Raw genomic sequence first — 18,180 nt, 5'->3', positions numbered from 1 at the left:
ATGACAGGTAGAAGAAGTGGGGCTTCAACTTCCTTTGATTCTAAACCTGAGAGGACATTCCTTAGATTAAGGAGGGAAGCAAGAGGAAAGAGAGTCGTTGGTGCTGAGGAAGAGGAAGAATATTTTGAACCAGACATGGAGGAGAATATGGAGAACCATCATGAAGAAGAAGCTCACAACCATGCCAGGGAAGGCCCAGTAAACCATGCTGGGCAAGAGAGAAGAGTTCTAGGCTCTTACATCAATCCAAACCCAGGAAACTGTGGAAGTAGCATCCAAAAGCCAACCATACATGCCAATAACTTTGAACTAAAACCCCAGCTCCTCACCTTAGTCCAGAACAACTGTGCATTCGGAGGAAGTGCCCAAGAAGACCCCAATCAACACCTCACCACCTTCCTAAGGATATGTGATACTGTGAAGTCTAATGGTGTTCACCCTGACACTTATAGACTGCTTCTGTTTCCCTTTTCACTCAAGGATAAAGCATCTAAATGGCTGGAATCCTTTTCGAAGGAGAGTTTAACAACCTGGAAAGAGGTAGTAAACAAATTCTTGGCGAGATTCTACCCTCCTCAAAGAATCAACAGGTTGAGAGCTGAGGTACAAACCTTCAGGCAACAAGATGGTGAAACTCTCTATGAAGCATGGGAGAGGTTTAAGGACTTAACAAGAAGGTGCCCGCCAGACATGTTCAATGAATGGGTGCAGTTGCACATCTTCTATGAGGGTCTTTCTTATGAATCAAAGAAGAAAGTGGACCACTCATCCGGGAGATCTCTGAACAAGAAGAAGACTATTGAAGAAGCCATAGATGTCATCGAAATTGTAGCAGAGAATGACTACTTCTATGCTTCTGAAAAGGGCAATACTCGAGGAGTAATGGAGCTGAACAACATGGACGCGCTGCTGGCTCAAAACAAGATGATCACCAAGCAGCTAGCTGACCTTACTAAGAAGATGGAAAGAAACCAAGTTACAGCAGTCACTACCTCATCAGCAGCTCAAGAAGGAGTGAATGCAGAGGACGAGGGTGACCAGGAACAAGCCAACTATATTGGGAACTCACCTAGGCAGACCCATGATCCATACTCCAAAACTTATAATCCTGGTTGAAAGAACCACCCAAACTTTGGGTGGGGAAATCAACAAGATCAAGGCCAAGATCAAAGACGTCACAACCCCAACAACAATGTAACTCACCAACATTCCACACAGAGATCATATCAACACCCACCCAACAATACCTCTCAACATCCATATCAAAACCAAATGGCCCTTCTCACCCCTCCAACCTCAACCCACCATCACCATCCGATGATAGACTCTCCAGAATTGAGACTCTACTTGAAAATATATGCAAGAAAATCCAAGACAACAAAGTGTTCAAGGATGAGGTGCGAGCTAATATCAAAAACCAGGGAGACACCATCAAGAGGCTGGAGTCTCAAGTGGGATACCTCTCTCAGCAGATTCCCAAACCTACTGATAGCTTCCCAAGTGACACAGAGAAAAACTCGAGAGGTGAAGTAAAGAAAGTAAGATGGGAAGAATGCAAGATCGTCACTATAAGTGATAAGGGGATTGAGGAAGAACTGAACAAACCTTTAGAACATTCTCGAGATATTACAATAGAGAAGCAAGAAGAGGGTGACCAAGAACCCAACTCCACACAGAAGAAGGAGTTAAGGGAGAAGGAGATTCTGAACCCTTATGCACCTTTTCCCCAAAGACTCAAGGGTGGTGTAGAAAGGAGAATGTACTCAAAGTTTCTCGACATGTTTGCATCCCTCCATGTAAACATACCATTCATCAAGGTTCTCCAACAAATGCCCTTATACATTAAATGTATGAAAGAGCTGCTGACCAAGAAAAGTTCACTCAAAGGAGGGCAAACAATAGTGATGAATAAGGAGTGCAGTGCTCTCATTCAACCAGAGTTGCCTACAAAAAAGAAGGATCCAGGGAGTTTTCATATCCCTTGTGCTATAGGAGAAACAGTGATTGATAAAGGACTCTGTGACCTGGGAGCAAGCATCAACTTAATGCCTTTATCCCTCATGAAGAAGCTTCAGATAAATGAGCTAATGCCCACAGACGTAGTCATCAAACTGGCTGACAAAACTCAAAAAATAAGCAGTAGGAGTGGTTGAAAACGTGTTGGTAAAGGTTGAGAACTACTTCCTTCTCACAGACTTTCTCATATTGGAAATGGAAGAGAGTTACCTCCATCCAATCATATTGGGAAGACCATTCCTAGCCACAGCCAGAGCACTTATAGATGTGGAGCGAGGAGAGCTAATACTGAGGATACATGATGAACAACTTACCTTCAATGTCTTCAAACCCTCACAAGAAGCAGATCAAGAAAACAAGGAATCAAGGGGAGATCACAATAAGGCACTGGTGGAAGAAACAAGCACTGAAGCACAAACAATAACCCTGGGAATCCCTTTGGTTGACGAACAATACAATTAGAAAGCACAACAGCTAAAGGAAACCCAAGAGGAGCTAAACCCACCAGAGTCATATCAGACCAGCAGCAAAATATCCCTGGGAAAAGAAGCCACAAGGAGCAGGAGAACATCAAAAGAAACAAGGAAGAAGGCACCAAGGGGATGGAGGAACAAGAAGATCCCTACAGAAGATTTCTCTCCAGGGGATAAAGTAATCTCTGCTCATTTCCCAGCTATTCCACCTCATCTACCCACCATTCCATCTCAGCTGCCTAAAGTTTTCACCATCAGTAGAATTCTCTCCTTAGAACATGTGGAAGTTTTTAATGAAGTCAACGGAGATAGATTCACCGCGAGAGGGGAAGATTTGAAGCATTACCAACCACCCTGACAAAGGCAAAATGTCAAGCTAATGACGCTAAAGAAGCGCTTCATGGGAGGCAACCCATGTTTTATATGTTTTATATCCTTTCAGTTTCTTTTTAGGATGTCTAAAGTAGTTAATAAAGTAAGGTTCATGAATTCCAAATCAACTTTGACAAACACTTAAATGAATCCTTATATGCAACATATAGTGAACAACAAGTTTGGTGTTCAAGGCACACTAAGAGGATATACATATCATGTTCATCTTAGAGCCTAAATCAATTATTTTTACACTACATGGTCACAAACTAAGTTTGGTGTCACCAATGTTGCATATATGAACAATTAATCAGTCAATTGGGTTGTATTCATGAATAGCACTTAGTTAGTTAAAAACAAAAAAATTTTAAAAATTAGTTATTCCACTTTTAATTCTTGCCGCCACTATCCAAAACTCATTAATTATATTCCTTTTATCCTGTAGGAGAAATGAAAGGAAGGATTGAAGGGAAATGATGGGACAAATGAAGAAGAGGGTTCGGCCACTTCACAAGGGGGGTGTTTATACACATGTCTTCAAAGGGAATGCATTGGAAAATGTTGCCATGCAACATTGGAAGAATGACACCCTTGGAAACCGAACCAACCCCATCATAAAAGTGGTGATCCTTGCGCTCATTTCATGCCAAACCCCAACCGTCCACCCTTGGTTCTTACCATCAATCAACACCCTTCAATCACCCATCATCTTCCTATATAAATGACCCCCACTCTATACCCCTCCATATTCAAATGCCCTTTCATTTCATTCCTTTATCTTTCGAACACTACTCCCAACTCACTCAAGCCATCAATCAAGTGACTGAAAGGCAAGAGCGTCAAGATAAACGCCTTCAAGAACTCAACCAATGTCAACTAGCTCAGATGAAAGTATTCAACGAGTTCAGCGTACTTAATGAAGGACGGCAACTACACAGGGAAGAATTCAACATAAACACTCAGGCCAAGTTGACCTATGTGGCTGGGCATATGCATAACTTGCACTCTGCGATCCCAAGGTATGATACAGTCCAAAAAGACCTAACCGAACAAGAAGAAGGGAAGGTGAAACAACAGAAGGAAACATTGAAGAAGAAGATGGAAGATGCTGGTTTCTGGAAAAAGTTGGTCGGAAAGCACAAAGAAAATGAAAGCTCAAGCACTCAAGAAGGACACAAAGAGGACAAACAAGAAAAAGAGCATGTGCATCCACATGAGTAAAAGGTGGCGGAGTTCCTTTTCATTTTATTTCTTTCAAGGTCTAAATAAGGAAAATCATGTATGAAATAGAACATGCTTCCATAAGTAGTTTAGGAATTTTCAATTCTGTCTTTAAGATTTCTTTGCTTTTGTCATATGTGTGCTAGCTTAAGTTTCCTACTTTCATTTTCATCCTGCTTAATTGTATGCTTGTCCTTTAAGTTAAATAAAAGAAAATATTGTGAAAAACCAGAGTGAGGTTCATCTTGTGGAGTAAGTTCTTAATGTTTGTGGTGTGGTAATTGATTAGCTAAGTTGGTTCGCCAATAAGGAATACAGGAAATTACATGTTCTGAATCCTATGCTTGAAGCACATTCTATGAGACTAGTTAAATAACAAGGTCCCAATAAGAAAAAGAAAAAGAACAGTGAGAATTGGAAAAAGAAAGAGAAAGAATAAGAAATAAGGCTAGGCACCAAGGGTTTAATTCTTGAGGGATGTGTTTGTGGTATTCTTGTGCCAAGGATCTGCTTGGATGAATAAGTTCTCAGGAGTGCTTCATCACTTGTTAACTTGGGTTAACTAACTCGGGATTATCAACTGAAAATCCATTATCAAGAGCAACCTTGCTACAGAACACTTAGTAACCCAAAGAGGTGCTAGACACCAAGGCCTCAAGGAAAGAAAATAATAAACCATATGTCTGTGGTGTGCATGTATGGGGGAGAGAGACTTGAGGGAGTAAGTCCTTAGGGGTGTTTCAACACCTAGCACATTGAACCAACTAGTTTGGGAGTGTTGGCTGAAAGCTTATTTTAAAAGAGTTGCCCCCTCACAGAGCACTTAGCCTAAAAATGCAATAAACCCTGAAAGAAAGGGGGAAATCAAGGAATAAAGATCTCATAGGATGCAATCAAGCAAGTATTCAAGAGCAGGGTAAGGACCTGGAAGCCAGTAAAGGAATGAACCTATGTTGCTATGCATGAAACCCCATAAACCAAGAACTTTACTTCTATAATAAGAACTTGCTTCTCTTGTTTTCATTCATCATTCTTATCTTTTAGTACTTGTTAGGGACAAGCAAGCTTTAAGTTTGGTGTTGTGATGCCAGGGCATTTTGGCCAGTTTCACTGACCTTTTTCTTTACTCTTTTAGGATAGTTTCATGCATTTTTTTAGTAAATAAGCAAGTTTGGGGTAAATATACACTTACATCTTGATTCAAGCAAACATTGTGAACTTTACATGATTTCATGAGAATTATGCATGAATTGAATGATAATATGGATGATGCATGATCTCATGACTTGAAACAAAGCTTTGATGCACCTTGTTTGTTTGATTTCAGGACAAAGGAAGCAAAGAAGAGCCACGTTAGGAGCCACGTTAGTCTCACTAACGTGACCACTAACGTGGAAATGGAGCAAGCTTGCAACGTTAGTGGAAAAATTAACCACCAATAACGCCCTCGAATGCCATCATAGCCTACGTTAGTTGCCACGTTAGTTACACTAACGTGGGAACTAACGTGGAAGAAAGGGGGAGCTCCAACGTTAGTGGTGAAAGTGAACACCACTAACGCCACACTAAGCACGTTAAGAGCCACGTTAATCCAATTAACGTGGACTCTAACGTGAGGTAAAGAAGAGGTCGCAAGCGTTAGTGACACTCACCTTTGTCACTAACGCTAGGCCAAGCTTGTATTGCCTACGTTAGTGGTCACGTTAAGACCACTAACGTGAAGGGTAACGAGGAGCAATGAATTATAGGCCAACATTAGTGACACTCACCTTTGTCACTAACATCGGAGATGGCAAGCATACCCACGTTAGTTACACTAACGTGGGAAAGAGGGGCACTTTGAAACGTTAGTGACAAAGGTGAGTGTCACTAACGCTCTCGAAGCTTGGGCATACCCACGTTAAGGGCCACGTTAGTTACACTAACGTGAACCATTAACGTGGAAGAAAGGGATAAGAAGCAACATCATTGGTAAAGGTGAGTGCTAATAACGTTTGCGAAGGGCTAAGAGGCCATGTTAGTGGTCACATTAGTACCACTAATGTTGAAGTTAACGTGGATCAACTAGTTTGGAACGTTAGTGACAAAGTTATCATCACTAACGCTCTCGAACCCAATTTTACACTTAACGTTAACGCTACTAACGTCCTAACTAACTTCCCATCATGCCTAACTCACACTTTCATTGCAAGCAAAGCTGAGCCCACTAGAGATTGTAACTGCTTCAACTGAAGATCAAAGGCCCATATCCAAGACTTGAAGAGCTAACTAGAAGATCTGAAGAGTAGTATATATAGGGATAGTTTTGAATTGAAAAAGAGGAGAGATCTGGAACTTGAGAACTATACTCTGTATATTTTACTCTGCAACTTCTAGTTTATAATTTCAGAATGTATTTTTCATTTTTGCTTTCCATTTCCAGAGCTATGAACAACTAAACCCCTTTTCATTGGGTTAGGGAGCTCTATTGTAATTTGATGGATCAATAATAGTTTTCATTATTCTTCTTCTTTATTTTCTCTTGATTTTACTAGAAAGCCTTCGTTCTTCATCCAATTGGTTTGCTATCTTGGAAGAGAAGCTCTCCATAATTGGATCTCCTCAGAACCTTGGAAGAGGAATGAGGAGATCATGCTAGAAATACTTTCTCATGCTGGACCAAATTGGGGTTTGGATGGATATAGTGACATATAATCCTACCAACACTTTGATTTGAGAATGCATGTGGTATAATCAGTGACCAAACTTCATCTCTTCCCATGAGCAATTAAATCAAGGAATTGGGCAATTGTTCAAGCTTAGAGAGATTGGGTTGCCAAGGAGATCAATGAATGCATTGATTGAGGAAGAGATGAAAATGAACTTGATCCAGAGAATGCAACATCTCCTAAGCCCAATGAATTCCCCATTTCTGATCTTACACATTCTCTTTAATTTCTGCCATTTACTTTTCTGCTCATCTCCCCAAATCCTCATTTAAGATTCTGCAATTTACTTTATACCATTTACATTCTGCCATTTATTTCCAGCATTTACATTTTCCGTTATTTACTTTCCCGCCATTTAATTTCCTGCAATTCCTCAATTCAATTTCTGCTTAGCTCAACTAGAACATTCCTCTAACTAAAGTTGCTTGACCAATCAATCCCTGTGGGATTCGATCTCACTCTATTGTGAGTTTTTACTTGACGACAATTTGGTATACTTGCCGAGGAAAATTTGTTGAGAGACAAGTTTCCGTGCATCATGAACCCTCGAATTTGAATCCAACAAGCCTCAAATCGTACCATCAGTTTTCTACCCCTATCCAAATATAAGCCTTTAATTTATAATTTGGAATTAAAAAAAATTACCTCTATATTAATTGGATAGACAATATATCTCCATAACTATGCATAACACTACTTGAAAATCCATAACTAAAAAATGAGCCTAAAAATTTAGGTTAATTTTTTAAACTATTCCTTTTAATTTTTCTTTTAATCTTTTCTTCTCAATTCAAAGTTTCATTGGTCTTTTATTCACTATTAGAAATGCCAATAAATATTTGGATAATTTATGTTATTAAAATGAATAGAGTTTAAAATTACGCAGATTTCTTAAACAAAAATTGGTTATACGCTCTATCCTAAATGTTTCTATATAAATTAAATTCAATTGACTCCATTTATGCTATTTACATGTTGATTCAATTTATCATATATATGCTGTACTAGTAGTAAATCGAATCAACTTGATTCGATTTACTATGTATACTTTATATAATTTGATTCAATTTACTACTTAATTATACAGTACATATAACTTGATTCGATTTACTAACTTTAAAACATAAATGTCAATAAGAAAATACTCCCAATTTGAATTAAAAAATAAAAAAATAAGAATATAAATCTAATTTTTGAGTTTTAGTTCAAATTCTAAAAAATCTATATTTTTACAAACTTATGAATTTAAAACAGAACAATAAATGATTTCTAAGAATTTATTAAAAATTGTCGTTTAACTCATTAGCATCTAAAGAATCATTACCGGGACTTTTGATAAAAATGTTATTATAAAGTATAGCCCTCCAAGGTGGCATAGGAGTTAACACTTAGATTTTTTCGAAGTCAGAAGTAACAAATAGTTATATGATATAAAAAGGCTAACTTTATTTATACAATATGTAATTTGAGAAATAATTTTAATATTATATCAATTAATAAATTATCATTTAATTTGTGAAATTAAGTGTAAAAATTACAATTTGATGATGTTTTGCTCTAAAAAAATTTAAGTTTGAGTTAGAAATAACGTCATTAAAGCGTTTGTTCTACAAACTAGTTATCTAATCATTTAATTTTTTTTAAATATGAGTACAAACATTAGATAATTATTTGATAATTAAAAGAATCTTATATCTAATAAAACTAAGTTTTGGGAGATAATTACCAATGTTAGATATTCTTGATTACATGTTTTTATTTTATCAGAACAAACATATAAGCTACCAGTATATATGATACTAGTAACATGATTATCTCTACTATTAAGGATCCGCCGGAGTATTCTAATACAGTTAAGTTAATTTAGAGAGTACCGATATCAATCCTTACTAATTGAATTTGGACCCCGCTATTATCACTACAAGAAAACTAGTATTTATAACAAAAAAAAATGTTACAAAAAAATGTCAAATTTGTTATGATAGGATTTTGTAACAAAAAAAACTGTTACAGAGTAGTTGCGATATGTCCCAGTACAAAAGATTTTTATAACAAAAAATAAAATTATTACAGTACAAAGTGATATTTTGTAACAATATTTTTTAATACAAAAACTGAAATTCGTTACAAAATCGGTGACGAATTTGACAAATAAACTTTTATAATTCTTGACTCTTCCAGCATGTTTCAATCAATATAAAGTCTAGCATGTTGTCATCAATTTTGTACCCCTGAAAATATGAACAATACAACAACAACAACAATAACAAAGCCTTGTCCTACTAGGTGAGGTCGGCTACATGGATCAAACGACACCATTGATCTCTATCATCATGTATCATGTCTATAGAGAGACTGTTTACATGTAGATCTTGTTTGACCATCTCATGGATGATCTTCCTAGGTCTTCCTCTGCCTTTCACCCCTTGTCCATCTTCCATCTTATCCACCCTCCTGACTGGGTGCTTTGTTGGTCTTCTTCTCACATGTCTAATCTACCATCTTTTTCACAAGGTGCTACTCCAACTCTCTCTCTCTCTTATATCTTCATTCCTTATTCTATCCAATCGTGTATGACTACTCACCCATCTCAATATCTTCATCTCTGCCACACTTAATTTATGTTTGTGCTCCTTTTTGGCCGTCCAACACTCTGTACCATAAAGTATAGCCGGTCTAATAGCAGTGCGATAGAATTTACCTTTAAGTTTTAAAATTATGTTTTTGTCACGTATAAAACCAAACGCACTTTGCCATTTTGACCAACCTGCTTAGATACTATGATTTACATCCTGTTCAATCTCTCTATTATCCTGTATGATGCACCCAAGATACTTAAAACTTTTAACTTTTTGTAGGATTTTTTCACCAATTTTCACCTCTGTATTTGAGTTTTTCCTTCGGTGGCCAAACTTACATTTCATATATTCCATCTTTCTACAGCTTATGCGTAGACCATACACTTCTATAGCTTCTTTCCATAAATCCAACTTCGTATTTAGGTCTTCTCTTGACTCCCCCATAAAGATGATATCATCGGCAAAAGCATGTACCATGGCACAGGCTCTTGGATATGCTCTGTGATTACTTCCAAGACTAATGTGAAAAGGTATGGACTTAATGATAATCTTTGGTGTAGTCCTATACCAATAGAAATTTTCTCTGTCACACCACCGTGAGTCTTCACACTAGTTGTAACTCCCATCATACATGTCTTTAATTGTACGAATATATGTGATCCTTACTTTCTTCCTTTCCGAAACCTTCCATAAAATCTCCCTTGGCACCCTATCGTACGCTTTTTCCAAATTAATAAACACCATATGTAGATCCTTTTTATTACTATGATACCTATCCATCATATTTCTTAATAGGTATGTAGCTTCAGTGGTGGATTTTTCTGGCATAAAACTAAATTGATTCTCTGTTACTTGTGTCTCTTGTCTTAACCTTCGTTCTATCACCCTTTTTCATAACTTCATGGTATGGATCATGAGTTTGATCTCATTATAGTTTCTGCAACTCTATATATCCCTCTTATTCATGTAGATAGGTATCAAAGTGCTCTTTCTCCACTCATCTAACATCTTGTTCGACCTTAAAATCTCATTAAAAAGCTTAGTTAACCAACTGATGCCTTTCTCTCCAAGGCCCTTCCAAACTTCAATCGGAATATTATCGGGTCCTACTGCCCTAACATTTTTCATCCGCTTTAGAGTCTCATTTACCTTGAAGTCTCGAATCCTTCAATAGTAGTCAAAGTTTTAATCTTCCTCCCTCGTGCATAATCGACCAAGTCTTAGAAGAATCTTCTGTCCTTCATTAAATAACTCGTAAAAGTAGCTCTTCTCATATTAAGAAGCCTCAGCAGACACAGCCAGCAGATCCACAGGCACTTTCATAGCCAGAGCCCATAGAGACAGCACCAGCACACCCTTCCGGAGGTGACGACCCTTCACACCCAGCCTGACTGAGCATCGAGGACGATGCTATTATATAAGTGTGGAGAGGTCGCCATCTCTGGCGAATTTTATTTTGGTGAACTATTTCAGACCCTTTTCATCATATTTTATTTCTTTTTCTGTATTTTTATTTTATCTTATTTTATATTATTTTCTTTCCAGTACTTGCACATTTTCTTTTACTGTATTTATGTTTATTTCTACTTTATTACATTTTGCACTTTGGGCTGTATATACCTTAGATATTTAGCTTGATTTGCACTCTTAGCTTATTAATTGTGATATAGAAAAATATGGATTATTAAGTTTAGTTTACCCTTTTTAGCATATGAGAATTTGGTTTAATTGAAAATAGAGAATAAACTAGAAATTTTTAGTTTTTCATAATCACAACAATCCACTTAGTATATAATAATAATAATAATAATAATAATAATAATAATAATAATAACAATAATAATAATAATAATAATAATAAATATTAGTAAATTGACGATATTTTTCAAGGAATATGTTTATTTTTATAAAAGCCATTCAAACATTCACATTTATTAGAGTTGAAACTCTTTACTCCTACTTGCATGATATACATGACTGATATACGGTTTCTAAGCCAAAGAACACACAACCCGTGAGTTTTTGAGCTTAATTGTATGGTTACATTATTTAACCATAGTTTTCATTCCTGTGTGTTTCTTCACTATGATTGTAATCTTTTACTTTGTTCCATTCTATATGTCCAATATAGAATGTATTTACATGCTTGCATATGATTAAGGCCATTGCTTGTTTTTGCTCACTTGTCCCAAATAGCCTACCCTTTTATGTCACTCTTGTTTGCCACCTGGAGAGAAAGGCTTGTTGGGGCCGGAAATGATAGCTGAGACCACTGAACAAGTCAAGAAAATCCGAGATAGGATGCTTACGGCGCAGAGTCGTCAAAAGAGTTACGCCGATTAAAGGCGGACGCCCTTAGAATTTGAGGCAGGAGATCATGTTTTCCTGAAAGTTACTCCGACCACAGGAGTAGGTAGAGCGATTAAAGCAAAGAAGTTGAATCCTCGATACATTGGTCCATTTCAGATCCTGGAGAGGATTGGGCCGGTGGCGTATCGGGTGGCTCTACCACCCCATCTTTCAAACCTGCACGACGTATTTCACGTGTCGCAGCTTCGAAAGTACACTCCTGATGCTAGCCATGTGTTAGAACCCGAATCGGTTCAGTTAAGAGAAGATTTGACGCTTCCAGTGGCTCCAGTCAGAATTGATGATACTAGTATCAAACGGTTGCGTGGAAAAGAGGTTTCATTAGTCAAAGTGGCTTGGAGTCGAGGCGGTGTTGAGGAACACACTTGGGAACTTGAGTCGGAGATGCGAACGGATTATCCGCACTTATTCTCAGGTAATTGAATTTGAATTTGAATTTTGTGGGCAAAATTCCCAATTAGGTGGGTAGAATGTAAGACCTAGTTAATTAACGGCTAATTAACCCATATATGAGAATTTATTCTAGAAAGCCAAAAATGATATTTTTATGGCTTAATATGATAGAGGAAATTGAGACGAGAATTTCGGTACCAATTTTATGGAAATCGGACCAAGATTGGACCGAACGGGCCAAACCGGTCTAACCGGACCCAAAGTGGGCCCTTGGCCCAACATAACTAAACCAAAACCCTAGTTTTCAGCACTCTCTCTCCTCATTTGAGACACTAAACACGCTGAAATGGAGGCCATGGAGGGAAGAACACTCTCTCAAGTTCTATCTCTCACTTGATCTTCAAACCACCATAACTTTTGATCTAGAGCTCTGATTGCCGCTTCGTTTGCGGCCACACGTTCACCGCGGAGAGCTCTACAAAACCCATACAATTAATCTTGAGGTAAGCCACGTTTTACTGTTCGAAATTCCAGCCCTTGATTTCGAGTTTTATGAGTAAAAATGTTGAGATTTTGGGTTCTTTGATATTATAGGACCCAACTCTCTTGAAGGAGAAGGTTAATCTTGTCTCTTTGGACCTTGGGTGTGATAAGATTCTCAAATCTAGTGTAATTTGTTGTTCTATGAGGTTTGGGCATTGAGATGTTGTGTATGGGTATGATGATTGTGGCTTAGGTTGTGTATATGTGAATATTGGAGCTTGATTGGTGATTTTGGAAAGCTTGGAAGAGGGTTTTGTGTGATAAAATCTGTTCTTGGAGGTGTTGATACCTTGAGAGCTTGTGGACAAGTGGTTTGGAAGTGCTCCGATTGAGCTTGGGAAATTGGCTAAGGTATGGTTTCGGTTTCCCGTATCTAATATGTAATGTGGTAGGAAATACTTAGGCTAGAGGCCCTAAGATAGGCATTGAATTGATGATGTTGTGGAATGGTTGAGATATATGATGTGATCATATGTGTGATTATGAATATTGATGCCTTGATTGTGTGATATGTGAGAAAATGCATGTTGTGATATATGCTTGATGAATGATTGAGGTTGAATTGATGGGTGGTGCCATATTGTTGGTGAGTATGATGATTATGTATAATGATGGTTGATTGAAAATTGATATTGTTAGAAATTGGGATGAGAAGGATGTATAACATAATATTGTGTTTATCCTTTGGCCTTTTGATTGAGAAGTGTTAAAATGGTTGGAGGTAGTTTTGAGAATTTTGGTAAAATGTCAATGCGTGAGTTGAGGATGGCTTGTTGTTGAATTTGGTACACTTTAATTGATTTCAAAGAAAAGGGATGAAATTGGCATGTTTTAATTGATTTTGAAAAGAGTTGAAAGTGGCTTGTTTTGAAAATGGCACTTTGTGGTTTTGAATGAAAATATGGTTTTTGGGCATACTTTGACGGGACATAACTTGGACTACGGATCTTTGATTTGTGCCAATTCTGTTTAGAAATGAAATTGGATCCGGGATGTCCATGCCGTTCGAAGAACGGGTGAAAAATGATTTAAAATGAGAGAGTTATGACCGTCGGAAGATTGGGGGTTGAATCTGTGAATTCTGCAGCTTTTAACTTAGAAAATTTTTAGCAGAATGACCCCTCGCGCGTAGGCGCACTTGGCGCGTATGCGCCGTTCTTCGAGAAAGCATCATCCACGCGTGCGCGTGGAGTGCGCGTACGCGTGGCCTTGTTTTCATCCCAAAGTTGATTTTTGAGTTTTAAAAGCCAAACTTCATACTTCTAAGCCTCCAATCTCACCACTTATGTCTTAAATCATTATGATATGCCTAGCATGAGGAAAAGGGCTAGTGAATGTGGTAACTTGCGAGTGAAGCAAGGGAAAAATGAATGATCCATGAGGATCAAAGATGATTATGTGAGATGTGGAGGATGGCGGTGGAAGTGCTTGTTATGCCATGGGCCGAATGGCCGTAATTGTTAATGAATTGGCTGGTTATGGATTTAACCGTGAGCCGGATGGCTGAATTATGCCGTGTGACGGCGGAGCCATATTTATGGCTAAGTATAAATGCATATATGCTGTTGAATGAATTGTGAATGTTTGCACTTCTACCATCGGAGATGAGGGTTTCCCTGGGTAGTAGCAATGGCTAGCCACCATGTGCTCCAGGTTGAGACTCGAAGCTCTGTTAACCCAATGTCGTAAGTGTGGCCGGGCACTGTGAAAGGCCCGGATGAGCTCGCCCCCATAAATATTCACCAGTGATGGTGATGGATAAATATTCACCAGTGAGGGTGATGGATATGGATCATGATTATGATCAAGTTTATGATGAGTATAACTCGAGTTGGGGATGCACGACAGAGGGACAGTCCAATGGTTAGCTACCAGGACTTGTCGGGTTGGCTCTATAACCGACAGATGATATCATCAGCCACTAGGGACAGGCATGCATCATAAGCATACTACATGAATTGTTTGAGATTGCCTATTGACTGCATATTACTTGCTAATTGCCTAAATGCCTTATCTGTTCCTATTTGTAAATCTCTTGTCTGATATAACTGTGTTTGCTATATTATACTCCTGCTGGTGGTTGGGAGGTCTGAAGGAATTGGAAAGGGAAGTATTAGTTAGAATGAAGGATCTTTAGTCAGTTGCCACTTACGGTTTAGCTTGTTTATAAGCTTTGATATTACCTGGAGGAAGTTCTAGGATTGCCTTCGGCTTTCCTCTATTATTATGTATTATATATGTGGAAGCTGTTACCGTGCTGGGGACCTCTGGTTCTCACCCATGCGGATTTTGTGGTTTTCAGATGCAGGACGCGAGGCTTCTCGTTGAGGCATGCTGGAGACTTCTGGATTAGCGAAGATCCTTTGTTCTCGGGACTTTGTTTTGGGTTATATATCTTGTTTAAATACTTTTATCTCCATTAAATAATACAAACTGTGATGACTCCTTCTAGAGGGGATTTTTGGAGAATAGGTTTTCTGTATTTGTGTCCCTTTGGGTTTCCTTTGGGGTTTCTTTATTTTATCATATGTATATATTGCTATGCTCGGACCGGTTCTCTTCGCAGCCGGGTTTTGAGTCTTGATATTCTTGTTTTTGACACTCTTTATATATATGATCTCGCGTTAGCTTATCCCAGTTCGTTACGTTATCGATCGGAGTGTTGCCCGTTCGAGTTACGGTTTTTGTTTACCCCCTTTTTCTACAAAGGCTCCTAGTTATAATCAATTATTCATACTACTATACGTACTAAATTTTTGTTTTAGAGGTCGTAATACCTTGCCATCTCTGAATTATGACTTAAGCATAAGACTTTGTATGGTAGGGTGTTACATTATGGTATCAGAGCAGTTCGTTCCTGTAGAGCCTGAGGAATGGACTGACTATGCTTCTGTGCATTCTCTGTGTGTGTGTTATGTGCTACTAGTATATCTGCTTGATATAATTGGCATAAACGTTCATGAGCATGCATTTGGGACTTTGAAGCACTAGACTTCCGATATTGAGACTGATCAACTTAATATCGATTGTTTGGTGTGTATAGGAACTAGATGGCGCCTCGTGGACGCGGTAGAGGCCGTGGGAGAGGACATACGAATGCTCGTGCGCCGGAGGCTAACCCTAATGACCCGGTGAACTTTATGAATGTGTTGGAGAACATGGCTGCTGCTATGCAAGCCACTGCTGAGGCTCTTGGCCAACAGATGAACAACCATGGTAATGATGGAGGTGGAGTTCAGGGCCCGATGACACTGGCAAACTTTTTGAAGGTTAATCCACCGAAGTTCAAGGGAACTACTAGTCCGACTGGAGCCGATACATGGTTTCAGGCCATGGAACGAGCACTGCAAGCGCAGGTGGTGCCTGAAAGGCAGCGTGTAGAGTTCGCTACCTATTTGCTCACTGGGGAAGCGTCGCATTGGTGGCAAGGAATCCGACGCCTTCTGCAGCAGGGTGATGATTATATCACCTGGGATGTCTTCCAAGAGGAGTTCTATAAGAAGTACTTTCCGACTTCTGCTAGGACGGCCAAGGAGCTTGAATTGTTGCAGCTGAAGCAGGGTACTATGTCCGTATCTGAGTATACTGACAAGTTTGAGGAGCTGTTCAGATTCTCTCGTATGTGTCAAGGGACTCCGGTGGAATATGAGGAGTGGAAGTGTGTTAAGTACGAAGGAGGACTCTGGAGTGATATTTTCGGTTCGGTGGGGCCAATGGAGATTAGGACTTTCTCCGAATTGGTGAACAAGTGTAGGGTTGCTGAAGAGTGTGTGAAGAGGGCAGCCGCTGAGAAAGGAAGTCACAAAGGATCATTTCCACAGAACCGAGGGAAGAGCTTTGCACCTAGAGGTCCGTCTTTCAAGAGGGGAGGTTCTTTTAGGAGGCCCAACAACAACTACTCCCAAGGAAAAAGGTTTGGGAAGCAGCCTCAAAATGATCAAGCTTGTACTAGGTGTGGGAGTCACCATCCGGGAGTACCATGCAAGGCCGGATGGGGTTTGTGCTACAATTGTGGAAAGGCGGGGCATAAAGCCGCAAGTTGTCCAGAGAAGCAAAAGCAAGGTGCTGGGAAAGCACAACAGACTGGTCGGGTGTTCACCACCTCAGCTGTGGGTGCAGAGGGATCCGAGACACTCATTCGAGGTAACTGTGAAATGGCTGGTCAAACTTTAAATGCTTTATTTGATTCGGGAGCATCGCATTCATTCATTGCATTTGAGAAAGCCCATGAGTTAGGGTTGAAGATCGTAACCTTAGGTTATGACTTAAAAGTGTATAATGCTACCCATGAAGCCATGGTAACTAGGCTAGGATGCCCGAAAGTTTCGTTTAGGTTCAAGCAGCGTGATTTTGTCCATAATCTAATCTGCTTACCGATGATCGGTCTTGATCTTATCTTGGGATTGGACTGGTTATTCGAAAACCATGTCCTGCTTGATTGTTCTACCAAGTCGGTGTACTTTATGCCGGAGGATACAGAAGGGCCGGTTGTGGTGAATAATTATTACTTGAATTCAATGATGGTGAACTGTTCTGGAACCGAATGTCAGGGTATCCTGTTGTTAACCGCGGGTGTTTCGGGTGATGATCAAAGGTTGGATCAGATTCCAGTAGTGTGTGAGTTTCCGGAAGTGTTTCCCGATGATATTGAGGAATTTCCACCTAACCGAGAGGTCGAGTTTGCTATTGAATTGGTGCCTGGGGCGGGACCAATCTCAAGTGCTCCTTATAGGATGTCATCGTTAGAGATGGCCGAGCTAAAGTCTCAGTTAGAAGAATTGTTGGGTAAGAACTTTATCCGACCAAGTGTTTCCCCGTGGGGTGCTCCAGTGTTACTGGTAAAGAAGAAAGATGGAAGTATGCGACTCTGTGTGGATTACAGGCAGCTGAACAAGGTCACCATAAAGAATAAGTACCCATTGCCGAGGATTGATGATCTCATGGATCAGTTACAAGGAGCTGGGGTTTTCTCTAAGATCGATTTGCGATCCGGTTATCACCAGATAAGGGTGAGGGGTGAGGATATCCCTAAGACCGCTTTCAGGACTCGTTATGGTCATTACGAGTACACTGTAATGTCCTTTGGGTTGACGAACGCTCCTGCAGTATTCATGGATTACATGAATAGAGTGTTCCGTCCGTTTCTGGATAAATTCGTGGTTGTCTTCATTGACGATATACTCATTTACTCCAAGACTAAAGAATAGCATGCGGAACACTTGCAGACCGTGTTGCAGATTTTAAAGGAGAAGAAACTCTATGCGAAACTGTCTAAGTGTGAGTTCTGGAAGAGTGAGGTGAAGTTTTTGGGTCACGTGGTGAGTAAGAAGGGAATAGCCGTAGATCCAACCAAGGTAGAAGCTGTGATGGATTGGAAGCAACCAACCACAGTAACTGAGATAAGGAGTTTTCTGGGTTTAGCTGGCTATTACCGAAGGTTCATCAAAGGCTTTTCGCAATTAGCTTTGCCGTTGACAAAGTTAACTCGCAAAGACACTCCGTTTG

At 39.3% G+C, this 18,180-nt stretch overlaps 1 protein-coding gene and 1 non-coding gene across 2 annotated transcripts in view; one reads left to right on the top strand and one right to left on the bottom strand.

Annotated features, from left to right (window-relative positions):
* The window catches only part of LOC148570247 (uncharacterized), a 29,730-nt gene continuing 11,550 nt past the window's right edge, over window positions 1-18,180 (top strand). The window contains exon 1 of the mRNA XM_088506926.1: window positions 1-1,033. Coding sequence (XP_088363052.1) covers window positions 1-1,033 — 1,033 coding nt within the window. The remainder of the gene's footprint in view (window positions 1,034-18,180) is intronic.
* Window positions 589-692, bottom strand: LOC148570248 (small nucleolar RNA R71). Its single transcript, XR_015908485.1, has one exon. It is a non-coding gene; the product is annotated as a small nucleolar RNA R71 (small nucleolar RNA).

Source organism: Arachis ipaensis, chromosome B3 (genome assembly GCF_059453495.1).
Source record: "Arachis ipaensis isolate K30076 ecotype BB chromosome B3, ASM5945349v1, whole genome shotgun sequence".
Classification (NCBI taxonomy): Eukaryota; Viridiplantae; Streptophyta; class Magnoliopsida; order Fabales; family Fabaceae; genus Arachis; species Arachis ipaensis.
The sequence above is the reverse complement of the archived record's forward strand: the minus strand, read 5'-3'. Positions and strand labels throughout refer to the sequence as shown.